The sequence below is a fragment of the Diabrotica virgifera genome, chromosome 9 (assembly GCF_917563875.1).
Source record: "Diabrotica virgifera virgifera chromosome 9, PGI_DIABVI_V3a".
Taxonomy (NCBI): domain Eukaryota; kingdom Metazoa; phylum Arthropoda; class Insecta; order Coleoptera; family Chrysomelidae; genus Diabrotica; species Diabrotica virgifera.
Window position 1 is genome coordinate 207,073,689 of NC_065451.1, and position 21,463 is coordinate 207,095,151.

Sequence of the window (21,463 nt, forward strand, 5' to 3'; positions counted from 1 at the left end):
ATTCGTTGTCGAAGTAATCCAAAACAGGCGTATGTTCGTGGAATAGGGTATACTTGAAAATGTCATCATTAATTATTTAAAGAGATGACTTTTGAATGTTCTTGGATAACTGTTATTTTTATAATTGCAAATTATTAATTCAGTTAATAAATGTGATAATTTTTTCATTAACTATGTATTCAGTGATTGTAATAATTTATTTGTACAACAAAAACTAATACTCAATCGAGAAAAGAGGAAAAGTGTTAAAATGATTTTTTAATAATATATTGTTATGGAACGCTTACAATTTTGAACATCTTTAACAACAAAATACTTGGATCACAGAATATATTATCCTGATGTATTCTCTGCTTGGATCTTCCACAAATAATATACAATAAATAACTTTTTATTAAGTTCACGTCTTAAATCAATTATTTATCAAATACACTATATATCAATAATATTTAATCAATACCTCAAAATATTCCCGATGCAATGTCAAATATTTAAAATTATCACTGATTGTCAGTGTCTGACTGACAATATATGCTGACAATATTATATTCGGCTGAGTGCGTTGAAAGACAAAGATAGATTTGGAAAATATTACCACGGCATTGTGTTCATCTTTTTCGAATCCTGAAAAAACCAATAAATATTTTTGAAAAATTTAAACGCAGAATGAAAGATTAAATTATTACCGAGGGCCGAAAGTCCCTTAGAATAAATAAAAAGTTTAATTTGAATGAGATATTTGAAATTAAAAATCACACTAAATTTTCTCTTCGTTTTTCACCCCTGTAACTTATTTAAATAAACATTATAGAAGTTCTCAGGGACTTTCGGCCCTCGCTAATAACGTAATCTTTCATTCTGCGTTTAAATTTTTCAAAAATACTTATTAGTTTTCTCAGGATTCGAAAAAAATGAATCCCCATTTGAATAGCATTGCAGTCGAAAATACGTACCGATCCTCTTAAATGCTTCCTTTGTTGTTTGAGGCTTGTTATGTTCACAGCCGGAGACTCTGCGGATGTTCAGGTCTTCCTTCTTCATTTTTATCTTTATTGTTAAAATCCTCTCGGATACGTATTGACACTCTTTGATCTGATTTTGATATCTTTGGTATATTAGTAAGGCTACACCTTCTTTTCTACACCTTATTTTACTACTCCTCTGTAGATTAGTGTATATTCACCTAATTTTAATTATCTGGTTATCTATTAGGGATGAGTAAGATAGAGCTATTAGTAAAAATATATATTTTCATTAAAAATTAGATCGATCACAGAACATCTTTGAAAAGTATAACTTAATAATTCAAATTTCCACAAGCAGTAACAGCAATAAGCTCGGCAGGACATTGTACTTCTTGGAAGGTAACATTGGGTCTATACACGCCTTCCATGAACTGGAACCTGAATCTGCATCCAGGTTGTAAAACTTCTGGTAGAAGACAACATTCTTCAAGGGAAGAAACACCATCATATCTTCTACCCCAACCGTTTTCGCCAGCTCCCCATTGAGCATCGCATCCATGGTTCCAGATACCTACACCACCTCCGGGTATTTGGAGATCGAAGTGGTTTGAAGCCAAGTCAGTTCCTATTTTACAAAATAAAAATATTTTTAAATCTAAATGACATCTTTGATATAAAATATTATTTACAACAAAAATTTTAAATTTGGCAGTAACAGAAATTGTTAACAGTTTTAACAAGAAGTCGTTGTAGAAGGTTTAAAGTTTCTTCTTCTTCTTCTTCTTTGGCTTTTCCCATTATGAGTTCTCTATATTCTCCCAGCCACCTTCGTCATAAAGCAAATTACTGAGAAATCACTAGAGTATAATAGACCAATATTTATAAAGGGTACCCCCCGTTAAGATAGGCAAAATGCCCTCACTCCCAGAATTCAATTTTATTATTTTTTTTTACGTTCTATGCGATAAAAAAATGAGATTACGCGGATTTTTAGCTCGCCACCCCCCTTACCCCTCCCCCCACAGTCAAAAACGTAGATTTTTAGATTTAATTTTTTTTAGTTGGGTTGCAATTGATTTAAAAATTTCAAAAAATTCACACGTGTAGCTGAGGCTTTTACAAAACACATCCATTTTTTTATGGACCCATAGGTCGGGTGTACAAAACCTCAAATTTTTTTTTAGCATTTTAAAAAATATAACTTTTTTTTGGAGGGGGCTGCAGGTCTATTTTTTTTTGCATTTTGTGTATTTTATCAAAAGCTATCTCTCTGATTTTTTTCAGATTTTTCTGTCGGGTGCACCATCTTGAAAAATCAAGAAAACTCTTTTTTTTTAGGGGGTTTTTGGGGATTTTCTCCATTTTATAGACTGCAACACAGATCAACTCCAGGTTTTATTAATAGATTATGTATAATTTAAAATAACTGAGTATATTAGGATATTCAAAAATTGGACGAAACACTTTTAAACCCCCCAAAAACCATGTTTTTTTAAAGTTTTGCAAGGATTTTTGCGGGTCTAATTATATTTTTTGTGGTCTATACAGCCTGAATATTTTTTTAATTTTTTTTACGTTCTATATGATTTAAAAAATTAGGACTCACCGCAATTTTAGCCCACTTCCCCTATTCCCCCTCCCCCACAGCCAAAAATATCAATTTTTCGATTTTATTTTTTTTTTTAAGTTGGTTTGCAATTACAAATGTTATTCTGAAGCTATTTCTTTGTGGCATTTTTGCAATTAACTATTCTAAATGGTCATTTTTTAGTTAAATTGTGGCTTATTTCCCTTTTAGAATAATTAATAATTATTAAATTATAAATTACAAAAAATTCACATGCACAAGTTGAGGCTTTTACAGATCATCTATTTTTATGGACCCGAAGGTCGAGTGTACATATTATAACCTCTTTTTTTTGTTTTTTAATAGGTACGTATATTTTTTCTGGTGATGGCTGCATGTCTATTTTTTTTTGTGTTTTGTGTATTTTATCAAAAACTATATTTCTGACTTTTTCAGGTTTTTCCGTAAGGTGCGCCTTCTTCAACAATCCGCAAAACTGATTTGTTCGGTGGTTTTTAGGGATTTTCTCCATTTTATATACTTCAAAATAGATTAACTCAAGATTTTTTTATAGGTTATGTAGGTATAATTTGAAATAACTGAGTTTTTAGGGATATTTTATATACTTTGCTATTGAATAAACTTAAAAACAACCTACTAGTTTTCACAATCATAAACTTGCCAAGATGACACGTTCCACAATTAAAATTACGTTTCACAATTAAAACTTCCCCTGTTTCCATACCTACATCAAAGTTTGTCCGACTAGACACCGTTAAACTATTAACATATTTTCAGCTTGCTATTAATCAACTTTTGTTGGTACGCGGGATCCAGGCCTAATATTTTTTGAGATCAATACAGCCTGAATATTTTGTTTCGTTTTTTTTACGTTTGATGTGTTTAAAAATAAGCTCAATTTTAGCCCTACTCCCTCTCAACCTGCCCAATAAATCATGATTTTTTCGTTTTCATTTTTTTCTCAGTATATCTGTTACTCAGTTTGTCCTCAAGTAAACTACAATTTAACAAAATAATTTCAAATTTTTGCAATATTTTTGTATAAAGTAAAGATGTCATTGTGATATCTTTTAGGTAGGATAAAAAAAAACAAAAATAAAACAGAATAAACAATTTAAGAAACATACAATATTTTAATATATCATACTTCTTGTCGTTTTGTGAATCAAAACATTTTGTTCTTTGTTCATTAGTTTGTATTTAGTAGGTACCCTAATATTACCTTAGATTATTCTAATTATTCAAACATGTGCTTGTATCATCTACATATCCTATATCTCTGCTCTGCCTATTAAAATGTCATTTTGCTTCACGTTTACTGCCACGTAAAACACTATAAAAAAGAATAAAGAAAGTATTACCAAAGAATATATAACTCCGTTTATACTCTTAACTCTTAGAGTATTCGGAGAGTATATTCGTTGGTATTACACTTTACAGTTCTAAAGTCTTCATCGCTGTCTTCGTCTATTACAGGTATAACCTGTATTGTCAAAGAGTTTTGTAAGATATTCTGCTGACTTGATGATTTTTGTAAAATTTCTTCCATGCGATAAATATGATATTATGGCAGCTACATGCGAACAACAGCCTATGGTTATGTTGCCGTTTCCGCAACTCACATCTACAACAGTATCTATCGTTCAATGTTTTCCAAACCATTTTCGTTTGGCTCATAATGCGAATAGTCCATGCTGTATGCTTGTCCCCATTAGGTAAATTATTCATATTCATTTTTTTGGACAAACTTACTCAAAAACTGATCCTTATAACAAATCCACAAAGTGCCAGGCAGTACCGCGGTCGGAAAATTGTTTAAACAATTTTTTAAACGAATTCAAAAAATCAATTTTTTCACTTAGGACAAATTTGTTTTAGATTCTCTGGATCAACCTGAGCAAAAAAGGTCTCTTGTGATTTTTCTATAAAATTGACTGTTGTCGAGTTACATGCAATTTAAAATTTGAAAAACGTTTTTTGGCCATTTTCAAGGCTTAATAACTCGATTAAAAATTATTATTATGAAAGTCATAAAGTGACCAACTCAAAGTTTATATGTATTGGTTATAAAAGGTTATATGTATTGTACACTCGACCTATGGGTCTAAAGAGTCTAAAATAGATATGTTTTGTAGAAGCCTCATAAAATTTTTAAATTAATTGCAACTTAACTAAACAAAAAAAAAAATAGAAAAATTGACGTTTTTTGGGGGCACGGGAGGGGGTGGTAGGCTAAAAATGCGATTAGTCATATTTTTTAATGACATATAACGTAAAAAAATGAAAAGAAAATATTCAGGCTGTATCGATCTCAAAAAATATCATTAAGCCGGCAAAAACCCTTACATAACTTAAAAAAACATGGCTTTTGGGGGGTTTAAAGGTGTTTTGCCCAATTTTTGATAATCCTAAAATACTCAGTTATTTCAAATTATACATAATCTATTAAAAAAACCTTCAGTTGATCTATGTTGCAGTCTATAAAATGGAGAAAATCCCTAAAAACCCCCTAAAAATACCGTTTTCCGGATTTTTCAAGATGGCGCACCTGACGGAAAAATCTGAAAAAAATCAGGGAGATAGCTTTTGATAAAATACATAAAATGCAAAAAAACTGGACCTGCAGCCCCCTCCAAAAAAAAGTTATAGGTTTTAAAAAAGTTAGAAAAAAATTTGAGGTTATGTAGACTCAACCTACGGGTCCATAAAAATAGACATGTTTTGTAAAAGCCTCAGCTACACGTGTGAATTTTTTGAAATTTTTGAATCAATTGCAACCCAACTAAAAAAAATTAAATCTAAAAATCTACGTTTTTGGCTGTGGGGGGAGGGGTAAGGGGGGGTGGCGAGCTAAAAATCCGCGTTATCTCATTTTTTAGTTGCATAGAACGTAAAAAAATAATAAAATTGAATTCTGGGAGTGAGGGCATTTTGCCTATCTTAACGGGGGGGGGGGTACTCTTTGATTGACTTGACGAAAGCATTTGACAAAGTAAGACTCAAAGATATAATCCATTTTCTGTATAATAGAGATGTCCCCCTAAATATCATAAAAATTATTGAAAACATCTACCAAAACTACAATGTGGAAGTCAGAATAGATGGACAACTTACGGAACCTATAGACATAGGCAGCGGAATAAGACAGGGAAACTCATTGAGTCCTATGCTCTTTAATTTAATTGTGGATGAAGAAAGTGGATACAGCATGGGAAACAAAGAAGTAAGAATACTCTGTTACGACGACGTAATACTGATAACCCAAGATGAAGATAGTCTGCAAAGAATGTAGCATTACAAATTTCTGCTACAATGTTTTGTTAATAGAATTCATTAATTTTATATCCTATCCCACGAAAAATATCTGTTTTTCTAATTTATTGTGCCAGTTTATATGTATATCATTAAAATTTCCTAAGCCGCTCCTGTTGGAAACATTTCAATATTTCGCAACATTGAAAAACGTTAGGAAATTTCCTGTTTATTTGTGTAAACATTCGTTATTCTAGAATGAATCCTTGAAAAGTTCTGGTATTTTTCCCTTTCTTTTGAGCGGGAAGCATTTTTGTTATTATTGGCCAGAATTTTGAAAGATCGTTGAGTTGTCTCGGACGATTGGTCAATGTTTTCAGCCGAAAGAGTCACCGGCTGGACGCGCGAGTGGCGCGAGAGATGTGACGAAGAAAAATAATTAGATCTAAAAGCATGTTTTGAAGGTAAACATCACTTCACGTGGTAGAACTCAACAGACTCACAGAGAATCGCATTTTCCGGCTTGGAAATGGCTTTCTTCCTTATGGTAAATGAAGTGAAGGACTTGCAATTTGTCCTGTAAATATTATGGAATACTGGTACAAAATTTCACAGCATTACGTTGGATATATTTATGTGAAAATCGAGTATACAGTATTGTGACGTAGTTATGCCGGTAAAGTAGTGTGCGATTCTATTGTATTGAGAAGCTTTTGCTGTTTTTATGATGTTATGGTAATTTTCCTGTATTCAATTCCTGATTCCCGGATGAGATTTCTGATTTGGTATCAACTGTTTCCTGTTTGGTTAGGATTGAATGTCTTCCCCAATCTTGGATGGAAAACTTTGGTTAAGTGCCAAGTGTGAAGTGTGACGATGGATTTTGTTTAAAAAAGGTATGAAATAATATTTGTTTTTAATTAAATTGTAAGTGGATATTAATTTGGTAAAGGTTTTAAATATTTTAATAGTTTGTTTTCAACATGGACTCTCGGAAAGTTTTATGTAAATTAGATAAAATGGCAGTGACGTTTGACTTGACAGCATAAGTCAAACTTTGTTTTGATACACTGTTCTAAAAAGTTATTATGTATGTAAAAATAATAAATAAATAATAAACTTTGTGTATTTTTTGGAAATAGAAAAGATTGTAAAATCTTTATTGTCCATGGTAAAGTCTAAAGGTTTAAATAAACATTATAAAATGTACCTATTTTTATTTCTGTAACCTTTTTTTGGAGAATTATTAACCAGATGTCTAATACAAGTGAAATAAGTTTTAGAGTAAAGAAAAAGAAATGGCATAGAAGCCATAGGATGGTAAATAATAGTCCAGTTTTACCCAAACGAGGAATCTAAGATGAATGTCCCCCAATTGGTTCCCATAAATACGGAATATGTCCAGTAAGTACTCGATATGTGAATTTGAGGATTTTTAAAACGGCGTCCAAATTTCTTTAAATAGTAGGAAAGTCCTCAAGTCTGTGTAAGTATCCTTTGCTTATTTGGTTATGGTAGTTAGTCTTCTTTAAACCCTCTTACACCCCCTAACGATTCCACGACCTGCCACCGCACAACAAATGAGCTGCCGTATCGCAAGAAGCTTTATATGCCTATTCCTTCTTCTTTAGCCCCATTTCAACCCAAAGTATTTTTATAGTTGGTTCTATCCCTGTTCCCATTTGAGCAGACACGTAAAACGCTTTAAGATTAGTCCACAGATTTAACATAAGAGCAAAAGAATTCAATATAACAATTTCATCTCAGAAAGCTAAAACAATACTAATCAGTAAAGAACCAATCAGATGTAAAATATAAATTGATATTATAAGTATTGAGCAATGGAAAGAAAATGCCATTAAATACAAAGCCAGTGTAAGGCCAATAATGGCATATGCATGAAAAACAAGACCCGATACAGCCACAACACAAAGACACTACTTGACACGCCAAATATGAGAGTACTGAGAAGAATTACAGGAAATACGGTGAGAAATCGAAAGAGGAGTGCAGACATTAGAAGACAGTATAACTTACAGTGTATAAACGAATGGACACTAAATAGAAAACAGGAATGGGGTAACCCCAACAGCAGAATAAATAGGGGAGACACGTGTGGTCAAAATAGCAAGAGATAAATACCAATCGGTAGAAGAAGTATCGGCAGACCTCGCAAAAGATAGAGTGGCGACTTTCCATAGAGGTATTAGTACGTCAATAAACAAGCAGAAGCTTTTAAAGAGGAAGAAGAAGAAGAAAAATGTTTTACTTACCGCTGTTAACAAGTTGGACCAACATCTGTTTTCCAGCTAGCTGGTCCTTAAAGGACAACAAGAAACAGCTACAACATTTGGAATTGTCTATACCACCTGTGAAAGAAGCAGCTGACCAACCTAGTGCCAAGGTGTCACTTACGACGTACGGCTGTTGATTACTGAAAGTAAAAATTTCCACATTAAATAATATACAGGCTATGATCTAGTGGTCCAAAAATATTTTTGATTTCTTTGGGACGCACTTTTTCTCTTTGCAGAAAATAAGACAGATAATGATTTTAAAATTTAATCAGGAGTCAAAAGGGTTAATAGACTAGTAAGGATTTGTGAAAAAACGTATATTTTTGGATGTGAGAGGTGGCATTCGGATTTTTGCAGATAAAGTTAGGTGACACCTTCAGTAATAATAATTGACCTATGCTCCTTCTCAAATATGCCCGGAACGTTAATAAAAAAATTAAAATATTTAAAAATTTCGAAAAACGTCATTTTTTCTTTTTTCTTTGCTTATAACTTTAAAACGATTGCTTGTGGAACAAAGTCGTGGAGAAATAAAATGTCTTAACGTATTACCTTTTATGCAATATAGCACTAAATACAAAATAAGGGGGCAAAATTCGCCTGTTGTTGTTCAATGTTTTTAACCACTTTGGTGGCACTTAGAACCTTAGTAATTCACTTAGGAAATTCTTTGTGACATACTTAAACCGTGTACCAAATTTTATTAAAATCGACTTAATAGATTTTGCATAATAAATTTGCAATCTAAATGTTTTTAAAAAAGTTCAATTTTTTTAAAATCTTTCTGAACAAAAAGTTGACCATTTAGAAGTTAGCTAATTTTTTACATATAAAGAGGTGCTCTACCTATTTAATACACTTGAATTAAAATCGGATTATTTAAGGGGCCTCAGCAATGTTTTAAACTTATAAACAATTTTTTGGCTTATAAAAAAATAGCTTTGTTTAATAATAAAAAAAATGCAAATTTTTTAACAATGCAAATAATTAAAACCGGTATAATTTGACTTAAACTTTCAAATGCTGTCAGCAGAATTGCTATTTTATTTTTTAATCAAAAGTTATTCGCGTTCAAAAATTGCAACTTTTCGAATTTTTTAAAGTTTCACTGCATTTATCTCGAAAACTATGCATCCCACGAAAAAACTTGTAAGAACATTTTTTGCTTAGAATTACCCAAGAAATACAAAAAAATGTTTTATTTTGCGAAAAATCGATGTCATGTAATTCCTCAAGTTCTTTGTTTATAACAATCTTATCGACATCCGGATCAACTGTTACCCAAAAGAATCGTGTTCTACGGGTCAAAAAATACATAAAAGTCTTAGGTAAGTCCATCTAAATAAAGGAGCCCGTAGCACCCCCTCCTGGCCACAGGACTAATTTGTTTATAAGCCAAAAAATTGTTTATAATTTTAAAACATTGCTGAGGCTGCTTAAAGAATCCGATTTCAATTCTGTAAAGTGCATTAGATAGCTGGAGTGCTTATTTATATGTAAAAAAATTGACAAATCTTTGTATTTTCTAGTTTTTGTTGTGCAAGATTTTAAAAAATTTTAATTTTTTAAAAAAAGTTTAGATTGCAAAATTATTATTCAAAATCTAGTAAGTCAATTTTAATGAAATTTGGTGTACGGTTTTAGCACATTACAAAAATTTTCTAAGCGAATTAGGAAGGTTCCAAGTGTAACCTAAGTGATGGAAAATCATTGAATAATGACAGGCTTGTTTTGCCCCCTTATTTTATATGTATTGCTATTTTGCAGCAAGGGTGATAAATTCAAACATTTTTAACCAATCGCATCTAATAGAAAATTTAATTATTTTTGTTTTATTCATATACGACTTTGTTCCAAAATGAATCGTTTTAAAGTTATAAGCAAAAAAATTAGAAAAAAAACGAAATTTTTTGAAATTTTTAAATATTTTATTTTTTTATTATTGTTCCGGGCATATTTGAGAAGGAGCATAAATCAACTATTATTAACGAAGTTATCACCTAACTTTATCCGCAAAAATCTGAATGCCACCTCTCACATCCACCTAAAAACAGATCCTTACTAGTCTATAAAGAAAATACCGAAAAATCATTTTTCGTTATTTTGATCATGATTCCGATCCTATAAAAATAGGAAAATAAATCATGGATATAATTTGACACTCAATAAATAATATATTTTTTTTTGGCAACTTCAACGAAATAAATATACCTACGGTCGGAAAAATGAAAGAATACCCATGAACGAACATATAAAACACGTTGTATTTTCCTGTCACCGTATCACAAAAAAAATTGTCCAGTGCAAGTACATGTGACAATAATTATTACATGTACTTGCGCCGGCCAATTTTTTGTGTGACACGGTGACAGGAAAATACAGCGTGTTTTATATGTTCGTTAATGGGTATTCTTTCATTTTTCCTACTATACTTAACAGTTACAATACAAAAAATTAACAATAATTACCAAAATTTAACCAAAACTTGACAATGCCAAATATTAAAAAAAAAACGAGAAAAGTATGAATCGTCCGGGAATTGAACCCACAACCTCGCGAATTCTCAATCCCTGGTCCAATGCTCTACCAACAAGACCATCAAGGCACATACTATTAACGTGTCAGATATACATATTTACACATCACGGTGACAAGTGAAATATAAAAATAAATGTTTTATTATTTTACGCCCAAGGAAGACAAATCCAAAGACACAAAATTATAATAAAAAACCTTTTAAACCACATTTTTCAAATTGCACAAGTTGTATTATTAATATTAATGTTAATAAATGAAATATAAATAGGTATTTTGACGTTTCACAATTTGACAATATCATAACAAAATTTGATCTACTATTTTTAAAACACTTACCAGTGTAAGATTCTTTAGCTTTGAATAAGCGAGATCGTAGATCGTCCCGGTTGATTGTTGTTATCCACAGTTATCTGCGCCTTCGAGCTAATAGGTTTTTTATCAGTAATTTTGCGGCACTCATACTAGTCACAGTTTGATGGGCTTACACATTGACATGCAACAATCATCTCTTCTATGTTAATAAGTCCAAAAATATAATATGAAAACTATTTAAAAAGACAGTATAACCATTAACTAACTTTTTGTTTGTTGTTTCTCTTCCTACAAATTTTAAAACGCAACAACCATACACCATACATAACCAAACCACAGTCCCACAGCTGTGATACAGCTGCCATATTGGATAATTTTTGTCATGTCATTTGAATATCCAATCAGAACAAAGTTGTAATGCGACTGCGCCGGGATCAAAGGTTTTAATCCTATTAAAATTCACCCTCATATCGCCGGTAAAGAAGTATAACTTCAAAAATAATTTGAAAAATTTTGGACAAAAATACTGTGCTATTATAGGCAATAAAAATCATACAAATTAAAAAAAAAAAACAAGTTTCTACGATGATTAGAAACGAATATATCGTCAAAAAAATGAAAAAAACACGATTTAATTATTTGTGGGGTTGTGGATTAAAACGTAAAAAATTTTTTTGGTCGAATACTTTTTGATATAGAACAGCATGGTATTCTTACTTTTTAATATCGCTGGGGGCATTTTTTACTATCTTAATCGGCTAGGCTAGACCCTTTATGTAACTGAAACACTTTCGCTAATACACACCACCAAACTTATATGGAATCATTTGATATTTCTTATTATTTCGTGCGAATTAAAAAAAAGACGAACACACGAAGTCAAACAATATTTATTTTAAAGCAATTTAATAACAAATACTTCTTCTTCTTAACGTGCCCTATCAAGTCCCCTTGACGTTGGCGATTAACATGGCGAAACTGTCTCTGTCTCGAGCTATTCTAAATAGGTGTTCTGCTTTCTTTATTCCTGTCCACTCCCGGATATTCTTCAACCAAGAGGCCTGCTTTCTACCAATTCCTCTGCGTCCTTCGATTTTACCCATCATAATAAGTTGAAGAATATTATACCGGTCTCCCCATACTACGTGTCCAAAATAAGCCATCTTTCTATATTTGATATTATCAAGCCTCTTAAGGACTGCCACATTTGTCAGCATAGCCGTCCATGGTATTTTCAGTATACGTCTGTGCAGCCACATTTCAAAGGTCTCCAAACGGTTAATGGTGGATATTTTTAATGTCCATGCTTCGACACCGTACAAGAGGACTGACCAAATGTAGCATTTAATCATGCGCTTTCGAAGTTGAAGTTGCAAGGTATCATTACTAACAGAAGAATGACCTCATTTTTAAAAATGTCGTGCGGGCTATCTCGATTCTACATTTTATCTCTTTATCTGGATCTAGTTGTTCAGTAATATGGCAACCAAGATATTTAAAACTGGGTACTCTTTGAATTATATGACCATCAACATATAACCGTGAATCTTGATGGGTCAAACGGCTAAATACCATGTATTTTGTTTTTGAACAGTTTATATTTAGGCCAAACTCTCTTCCCACTGTGTCAATGGCATTTAAAAGGTGTTGTAATCCATTTATGTCATCACTTAAAATAACTGTATCGTCTGCATAAACTAACAAATACATAACAATTAAATAAAACAATAAAGTATTTAAAAAACAAATTGAAACTAGTTGTTTTAAAGTCAATAACATAAAAAATTTCAATGTAAAACGAATAATGTTTAAATTGTTTTTATTTATTTTTTTTTGTTTTTGTTTTGGTAGTCAGTGTTATCACCTTTAGTCCTTATGCAAGCTTCAGTTTGCGTGGGCACGCTCCTAATAAAATTATCAACATTTTTTTGTAGTAGGTTGCTCCATTCTTCCAGAGCAACTTGTACTAGCCGTTTGGTGTTTTATGGATTATCCCCGTGAGCTCCAGTTTTTCTTTTAAGCATATCCCACAAATACTCTATAAGGTTAAGCTAGGCTGAGCAAGCAGGCCACTCCAAACAAGGGATACATTTTGCTTCAATGATGTCTCTAGTCACTCTAATGGTATGTGGAGGTCTATTATCATGCATAAAAATGAAATTTTCTCTTGTTGCACCTCTCCAGGGCCTAACTACAGGTTATCAACATACCTGTGAGCAGTTAAAGTTGATTTGATGAAAATTAAAGGATTAAATTTTTTACGGATCACAATTCCTCTCCAAAACATTACACTTTCCCTTTTATATTTGTGAACAGATCTGACAGTTTTCGTTATTGCTTGTCTTCCTCGACCTCTAAGGGCCGATTTCTCATATCGTGTTCAACTCCAGTTTAACCTGAACTTTTAGTGAACGTCAGTTTAAAGTCAAAATCGTCTTTCTCAATTCACGTTCAACCGATGGCAGTTTAAACTTGAACGATGCTTGAGGTGGAATTCGCCCGTTCAAATATTTCTGAACCCAGTTCAGATGATTTCATGGATTACGCATGCGTTGTATTAACACGAAACGCTGTCATAATATAAATATATCCTATTTTATTATATTAAGCCTAACGATAAACGATAACATTATTTTTGTTTTTATAACATTTATTTATAACCCAGGCAACCAAACGACGTTTTTATAACGTAGATAACACGTCATAAAAATGACCAATTTACGTGTTTCTATGACGTAGTACTGACGTTGAAAATCACGTGTATTTGTCTCATCGATTTGACGTCATAATTTTGACGATTTTAAAACGTAATCGTATCTACGTTTTTTTCACGTCGGTAAAATCACGTCTTTAATACTTTCCAAAAAATTGACCTCTTTCAGATGGTTCAAAATAGTATAAAAAATAGGTACATAACATGAAACCTATAGGCCTACGTCCCATGTGTCGAAGATATAAGTACTACCACTTGTTTAAGATTGTTTGTGCGCTAGGCTAGAAGCATCATTGATTCTGCATGATTGTACCAGCCCTCACATTTTAGAATTTTCACTAGTTATATATACCTACTTACTGTGTCAAAACTGAAACAACATATATATGAAACTAATAAATAATTTATTAACAAGTTATCCAGCATACTAATATCTTAATTTAACGCTGTCTTAATATCTTCATTTAACGCTTAATTAAAAACAAATAAACATAACCTCAACTAGTTGTCAAGAAGAATTACTGCATTAAACTAACTCACTGACCAAAAACACATAAAAATCGCTTAATTTACACGTTTCTTCAACTAAATATCTAAATGAAAAGTCTTATTTTATCACACAAGGCACAAACCACGTAAACAATAAATGAGAAATTTCTTATGAACATTTAGCGTTATCTATACCTAAACGAAATTGTTTGGAGTCGATACAAACAAGCAAGCTCCTCCCAATTTTGTGACGTCAGACTTAGGCCTGAAATTAAAACGTTTTTTAAACGTAATTTTAACGTCATTAATCTAACGTATTTAAAATCACCTACAAAAGACGTCTATATGACGTAATGTTCAAACACGTGTTATATTCAACCAAAAACTGACGTTTCCTCAACGTTATATGACGTCACTTGGTTGCCTGGGAAATATTAAAATGACTATTTGACTATAAATACTTAAATTTAACTTTATTCAAAAACAGCATAAAAACGGTAGTTCAAAATGGCGACAGTTTTTTACCTTTTGCCATCTATTGACATTTCTCGAAAGCTGTACAACGTGCACTGACATGAACGCGCAATGAGAAATGCATTCCAAACAGAACGGTAGTTCACCAGTGAACCTGGTTCAACTGAACCATAGATTACCGCAGGTATGAGAAATCGACCCTAAGTACACGATTGCGTGGGTCATCTGAATTTACACAAATGCTGACTTTTTCTGAAAATAGCACATTTTGTCAATTCCCAATGTTCCAGTTTTGGTGGTGAAGACACCAATTTAGGCGATCAATATTGTGCTGCCTGGATAACTCGGGAACCCATAACTGTCTCCTGCTGTATACTTCTTGGCACGAACTCTTCTTCTTATCGTTTCACCTGTAACTTCCAAAAGCTGCCTTTGGTGCTGCAGGTGAGAAATGGTTGGGTGTCTTTCAGCTGATTGGACAATTAAACGATCGTGGCGAGCCGGTATTACTTTTTGGCGACTTTTCCTTGCTTTATTTTTGAGCTTTCCTAGCATGGGTTTTGGACAGAACGCCCTGTGTTTCGCCTAGCTCTGCAGCTAAGTCCCTCTGAGAACATTACTTGCTCCACAAGACCAATAATATTTCCCCGTTGTAAGTTCTATAACCCCACATGAGGCATATTAAAGTTAAAGTTAGATTATTTATGTCCGTTCAATTTACAACTCAAGCAAGGAGCTGTACTATCTGATTGTCTTATCGACTTGTTTATTTTCAATAAAAACCTTTATTCTTCGCAACAATAACAAGTTTTTTCAAAAGAAATAAAATATTGGTCTGAAATACATAGTGATTCCATATATAAGTTTCATATATATTCCATATTATAATATAACTTTATTTGTGTGTATATGTACAAATAGTATTTATGTACCTGCATGCGAATGCCTGTCCTCCTACTCTACATCCTGAAACGATACCGTTTTGATCTATAGTGATGTTCGTAGTGCCATCGATTGCACATGTTTGAACAGGAATGCCGTTGTCAGTTTTAACATTTTGGCGATGGGCGCATGTTTGAGCACAACAGTCCCAGTATGTGGTGGTGATTCCATCTCCACTCAAACCACCAGGGATGGGCACGATGTCAGGACCAGGGCAGCGACCAAAAGAGCCAGCAGCAACTGAAATTGAAGAAAAATAAAATAACAGTTCGATAAATATTACGGCACATTCCATGTCAAATCTCTCAGAGAAATTTTTGAGGATCTATGATTTGTCCGAAATTGGTGTATATGTATATAGCTTCTTTAGGTCATTTCTATCCAACTTTGGATATAGGCCTTCCCCAAATCTTTCCATTTCTGTCTGTCCTTGGCTGCGCTTTTCCAGTCAGTTCCAGTAGCTTTTACAATATCGTCCTTCGAACGCATCTGAGGTCTTCCTCTCCTTCCTGTTCATGGTCTCCAGTTTTGTATTTTAGCATTCCAACTTTTATCTTCCTATCTCATATTGTGGCCCGCAAATCTCCAGCTTAAAGACTCGGTTTCCTCGAAAGCGGCACCAACAAACTGCGAGCGTAACGCTGCGATAAATGACGTCATAAAAACTGTACCACGCAAAATAATAGCGGTGGTTTCCAAGGATGCGTTGGAAGCCACCCCTTGTTGAGTTTGCACATTCCATTGTCGCAGTGAAGAACCTTGAATTTTTCACCGTAATCTGACGTAATTCATCGCAGTGTTACGGTCGCAGTTTGTCGGTGCCGCTTTCGAGGAAGCCCAGGCTTAACCCTGTTATATGTTCAGTTACACTTTTTACTTTTGTTTTCTCTCTTATCCATTTGTTTGATTTTATGTCTTGTAGTTTTATTGGCAACCTGGATCTTTCCTTTTTTCTTTGAGTTATTTCTATTTTGTTTATATCGGCCTTTGTTAATGTCCATATTCCTGAGCCATACGTCAGAAAAGGAAAGATGCACTGATCCAATACATGGATTTTGAGGTACTGTTGTATCTCTGTGCTTTTTAGTATCCATCTTAACTTTCCAAACGCTGCTGAATGAGCTATAAGGACTCGAGATAAATATGTGTAAGATTTGAACTTAAGTGTAGAAGAGACTATTAAGAGTTGTAAGACTTCTAAGTATTTAGGGTTAATGATAAGCCGAGATCGTACTTGTATGAAATATATAGATAGAGCTTCACGATACGATACAATATCGATATTTTTTAAGTATTGAGTATTGTATTGGTTATGGCAATGAATTATCGTATCGAGTATCGATATCGTCAATACTTTCTTATAAAAATATCGTATTGCTATTGATTTCGATATGCTATCGATACAATACTCAGTAGTAATTGCACAAGAGCTCTAAAATTATTGAATTTTTCCCGAGTGACACTTTTTGACAGTTTTAATTTCACGAGCCGAAGGCGAGTGAAATTATGTCAGTGTCACGGGGGAAAAATTCTATATTAATTTTAGAGATCGAGTGCAATTTGTTGCGATTATTTCATGAATAAAACTGTTCAAAACCAAAATTTTATTGTAATTTATTTATGTAAGTACTAATTAGTACAATTAAGCACACAGTTGTTACAAATATTTTACGGTTGAAAGTCATCACTTTTAATATTTTTAAAACATTAATTATTGTCATTAATGTCACTGCATGTATTTTTTCATAGCAACGAAGGGCATCTGACGTAATATACTTGACGACGGGAAATTATCAAAAATTATCGGGTATAATATCACAAGAGAGTGAGAATAAATTGAAAATAATGCGACAGTTTTTCGAAAATTTGTTGTCTGGCAATATACAGGAGAGCCTGCAGGGCTCGAGTGGCTATTGCCCAATGACAACAAATTTGAGTAAAAATGAAGCACTATTTTCTTATTTATTCTTACTGTCGTGTGATATTCGTAAGATTATTTTTTAATAAGTATATTATGGATATTTTCGTAAATGTGACAGTTGTCAAAACTAGGAAACTGGTTTCCATTAAACAGAAACAATCTACTTAAAAAAATTCTATCGGTAATTTTCTACAGCAGATAATTCTCAGTATAATTTGAATCTGATTGGACAGATTTAAACATCTGATCAATTATCTTACTATACGATTGGAAGTTAAAATCATTAAAAAATAATCAGTCTAATTTAGATTTTTGTAGCTTTCTCTTAGTCAGAATCTCCTATGAATGAATTAATCGATAAAATATCGACATAAAAAGGATTATTAATTATATTAATCTTTGACATAATTAAAAAGACATTAAATTAATAAAAATACTATTCTTTATTCATTTATCATTATCTTTATTAAACAAAGCTCTTAAAATCTACATAGTGCAGTCACTGAAGGTGGATTTGAACTATTACCTCTGATTTCGTTGAACCTCAAAAGATTCTTTTGAAAATTGGTGAGTGGTTAGAGGATTCTTAAGGGACAAAGGTGACATAGTGCCGATTTGCGCTCTTTGCATTTTAGGCGTGAAATCCACCCTTGCTTTAAAATTATTTTTTATATTTCCGAAAGTGCAGACATCGAAGGTTTTAACCTCCGATTTCGTTGAACCTCCATTGATTTTCATGAAAATTGGTGAGTAGTTAGAGGATACCTCAGGAAACAAAAATGATATGGTGCCAACTTGCGCTTCTTGAATTTTAGGGGTGAAATCCACCCTTTTTAAATGGAAAAAACTGCAGATTTAAGCATTATGGTGTAAGTATAATTTATGATTGTAATTGATTTTTTAACCATTTAGCAACCTTAGCTTAAATAACATTTCACGTAATTGTTGTAGCAATTAATGTTGAGCAACAATAACTCACAAATAATGAAGTATCATAAATAGAAATAGGAAATAATGAAGTATCATAAAATAGCATTTCATTACAATGCGAAAATACAAGGTGCTCCATTTGAGAAAACTCAAGAAATATTCATTCAGTTTCGACCAATCCTGTATACTAAAATTAAAACATTTAGCTATATTAATAATTTTTAGCAATAGACTACATTAAAAATAATTTTAACATAAATAGATTTCTTATAACTTATAGATTCTTATAAAAATTGAATATGGCTGAATGCTTCTTTGAAAGTCGACTAAAACTTACTAATTTTTTATTGTTTAAAAACTACTTTTGAAAAGATAGGGAAGTCCCCGGAGATTCGGAATAAATCGCAATTCAGTATTTTTGTTGAAAATTATTTTTGCGTCATCATCACTCACTTCCATAATATTCAAACAAATTCCACTTAACAGTGTAATCATAACAGTCATTTACTCACTCTCAAGAGTTTCAAGTTCAGGCACTAAAGTGTAAAATATTATAACAGCTGATGCTTGGGTTGCAGATCACTTAATACTTTTATGTAAATAATTATGATCTAAATACCTATTCCACAAAATATAATCAAACAACTGTAGCGTTTTATTTTTTTTTCTCGATATCGATATTTTCAATAATATCGAGGCAAGCGTATCGACAATACAAGAGTATTGTATTGACTTCAGATGAGTATCGTATCGACATTAATATTGCTAAGGTATGTATTGTATCCGTATCGTATTGGTTTTCGATACGATATCAATACAATATCGATATTTTTATCGAATATCGTGAAGCTCTAGATATAGATATCAAAATAGCACGGAGAAAACAAGCCAAGAAATCACTGCACGAAGTGATAATATGAAACACCACTGTAATTAACGACAACAAAAAAAAATAAAATAAATTTCGACCAAGAGTCAGGATTCTGTTAACCGAGATATGATAGTATCAAGCGGCGCCGCTAGGAGGAGCTTCTCCAACAATGCGTCTCAGAATACTTTACAACACTTGGTCATTTTGTACTCTAAAACCGAGTAAAGCATGAAAAAGAAAAAGAAAATAATCGTTTTCGTTTTGATTCAATTCGAGTCTCTTGCCATCCTCTGACACAGTGTTTCTGGGTCTCTACCCTTTTTCAAAGAGGCTATTGCAAGTAGACTCTGCAACAAAAAAAAAATGCTTTCAGAGCATAATGCTAAATATTATAAAAAAAATACCCTATATGGAGCGGAATTATGGCCAATGACAACAAAAATACGAAATAAAATACAAGCAGTTGAATTTGATTTTATGAGAAGATGTCTATAAATCACCAAAAAGGATATAATAAGAAGAGAAGAAATATGGAACAGAATGGAAGTAAAATGCTCAATTAGAAAAAATTGGAAAACAGAACCCAATGGTACGGGCATGTACCTACAAATAATGTCAGAGCTTAGGTGGCCGAAAAGAATACTGGACTGTGACCCGCGGACCCGCCAGGAAAAAGACAGAGAGAAAGACCTGCTATGAGTAAAACTTACATAGGAAATGCTATGAAAGAGACCTCCATCAGAAAAGATGACTGGGAAAATAGAGTGCTGTGGGGAACGAATGAGAAGAAGATATGATTGCAAATAAAACTTTGGAATCGCTGAATCTTTAAAAAAAACTGTATTCTTACCATATCCCAAAAAGGCAATAGCAACTAATAGTTTCATCCTGATGTTGGTTTATTTAACGTGAAGATCAGACTGTGAATGCTCTTACAGATTTTTTTTATCCAAAATATTAAGATTGTTAATAATTGACGGCAGTAGACAAGATAAAAAATTATTACCTAATTTTAATACCTATATTTGACTACTTAAGTACTTAAGTACTTTTAAGTGGTTACATGTGTGAAGATAAAAGATTTTTTTTGACATCCATTTTATTGCAATCTATTTTATACAAAATAATAAACAATACATATTATGAGTGTTAACAAAGTGATAGTCAGTATTCACCCAGTGGTGAATACCTAAAAGAGCAAAATTATAATTGAATTAATACAGTTATTAATAATTAATTGAATTAATTTGAATAGTATAGGGTGGCCGGAAAGTCCCTTTACACTAAAAATAATAATGTTTCAACACTGCGCCAATGTTTGTTGGCGTTTCGGCTCATGCGCATCGTTAAGAGCATCTGTGGTCACGCAGACAGACAACAATAGTGTCAATAGTTGCGATCGAAACGTAATGGCGGACACAAGTGAGTATACAATTGAAGAGCGTTTGGTCGCTGCAGTATGGGTACACGAACGGTGTCATAACAATAACACAATGCCCGACAGTATGAATGATTTTGTTGTTCGTTTTGAAAAACCATCCACCGCAGTAACTACAGGTTATCAAAATACCTGTGAGCAGTTAACGTTGATTGGATGAAAATTAAAGGAGTTTTTTTACGGATCACAATTACTTTCTACCTTTCTAGAATATTGCACTTCCCAATGTTCTTCTGAAGCTATTTTCTTGTGGCATTTTTATAATAAATTACTTTTAATGGGAAATAAGCCACAATTTTAACAAAAAAATGATTTTATTAACGTTTCGAAATATATATAACATATAACATCCACAAGAAATAATACGAGGAAAATATTAATACCATATATCAAAGGACTATCCGAGAAACATAAAACAATAGGAAATAAATTCAACATTTCAACAACATTCAAAACAACAAACATATTGAGATCTATTCTATCAAAAACTAAACCTAACAGTAAACAAGAAAGAACAAAGAATTGTATTTATAAAATACCTTGTGAATGCGAACAATTTTATTTAGGTGAAACATCAAGACCATTAAACGTTAGAATAAGTGAACATCAGTCTTATATTAAAAATAGAGAATTTTATAGATCTCAAATACGCCAACGTGCATGGGATAATGAACATAGAGTTCAGTGGAGAGATTCAAGTATACGCTGTGAGCTCGTACATAGAGGGGATATT

General features: G+C 32.5%; 1 protein-coding gene across 1 annotated transcript; it reads right to left on the reverse strand.

Moving 5' to 3' along the window:
• Positions 1 to 1,230: 1,230 nt before the first annotated feature.
• LOC126892809 (endoglucanase-like) lies at positions 1,231 to 20,287 on the reverse strand. The gene is made up of 4 exons (XM_050662544.1): positions 20,143 to 20,287; positions 15,561 to 15,810; positions 8,079 to 8,239; positions 1,231 to 1,590 (listed from the first exon to the last, which is right to left on the reverse strand). Exons 1-4 carry the CDS (start codon positions 20,177 to 20,179, stop codon positions 1,298 to 1,300), a joined length of 741 nt encoding a protein of 246 aa, XP_050518501.1. The 5' UTR covers positions 20,180 to 20,287; the 3' UTR covers positions 1,231 to 1,297.
• Between the last annotated feature and the right edge of the window lie 1,176 nt (positions 20,288 to 21,463).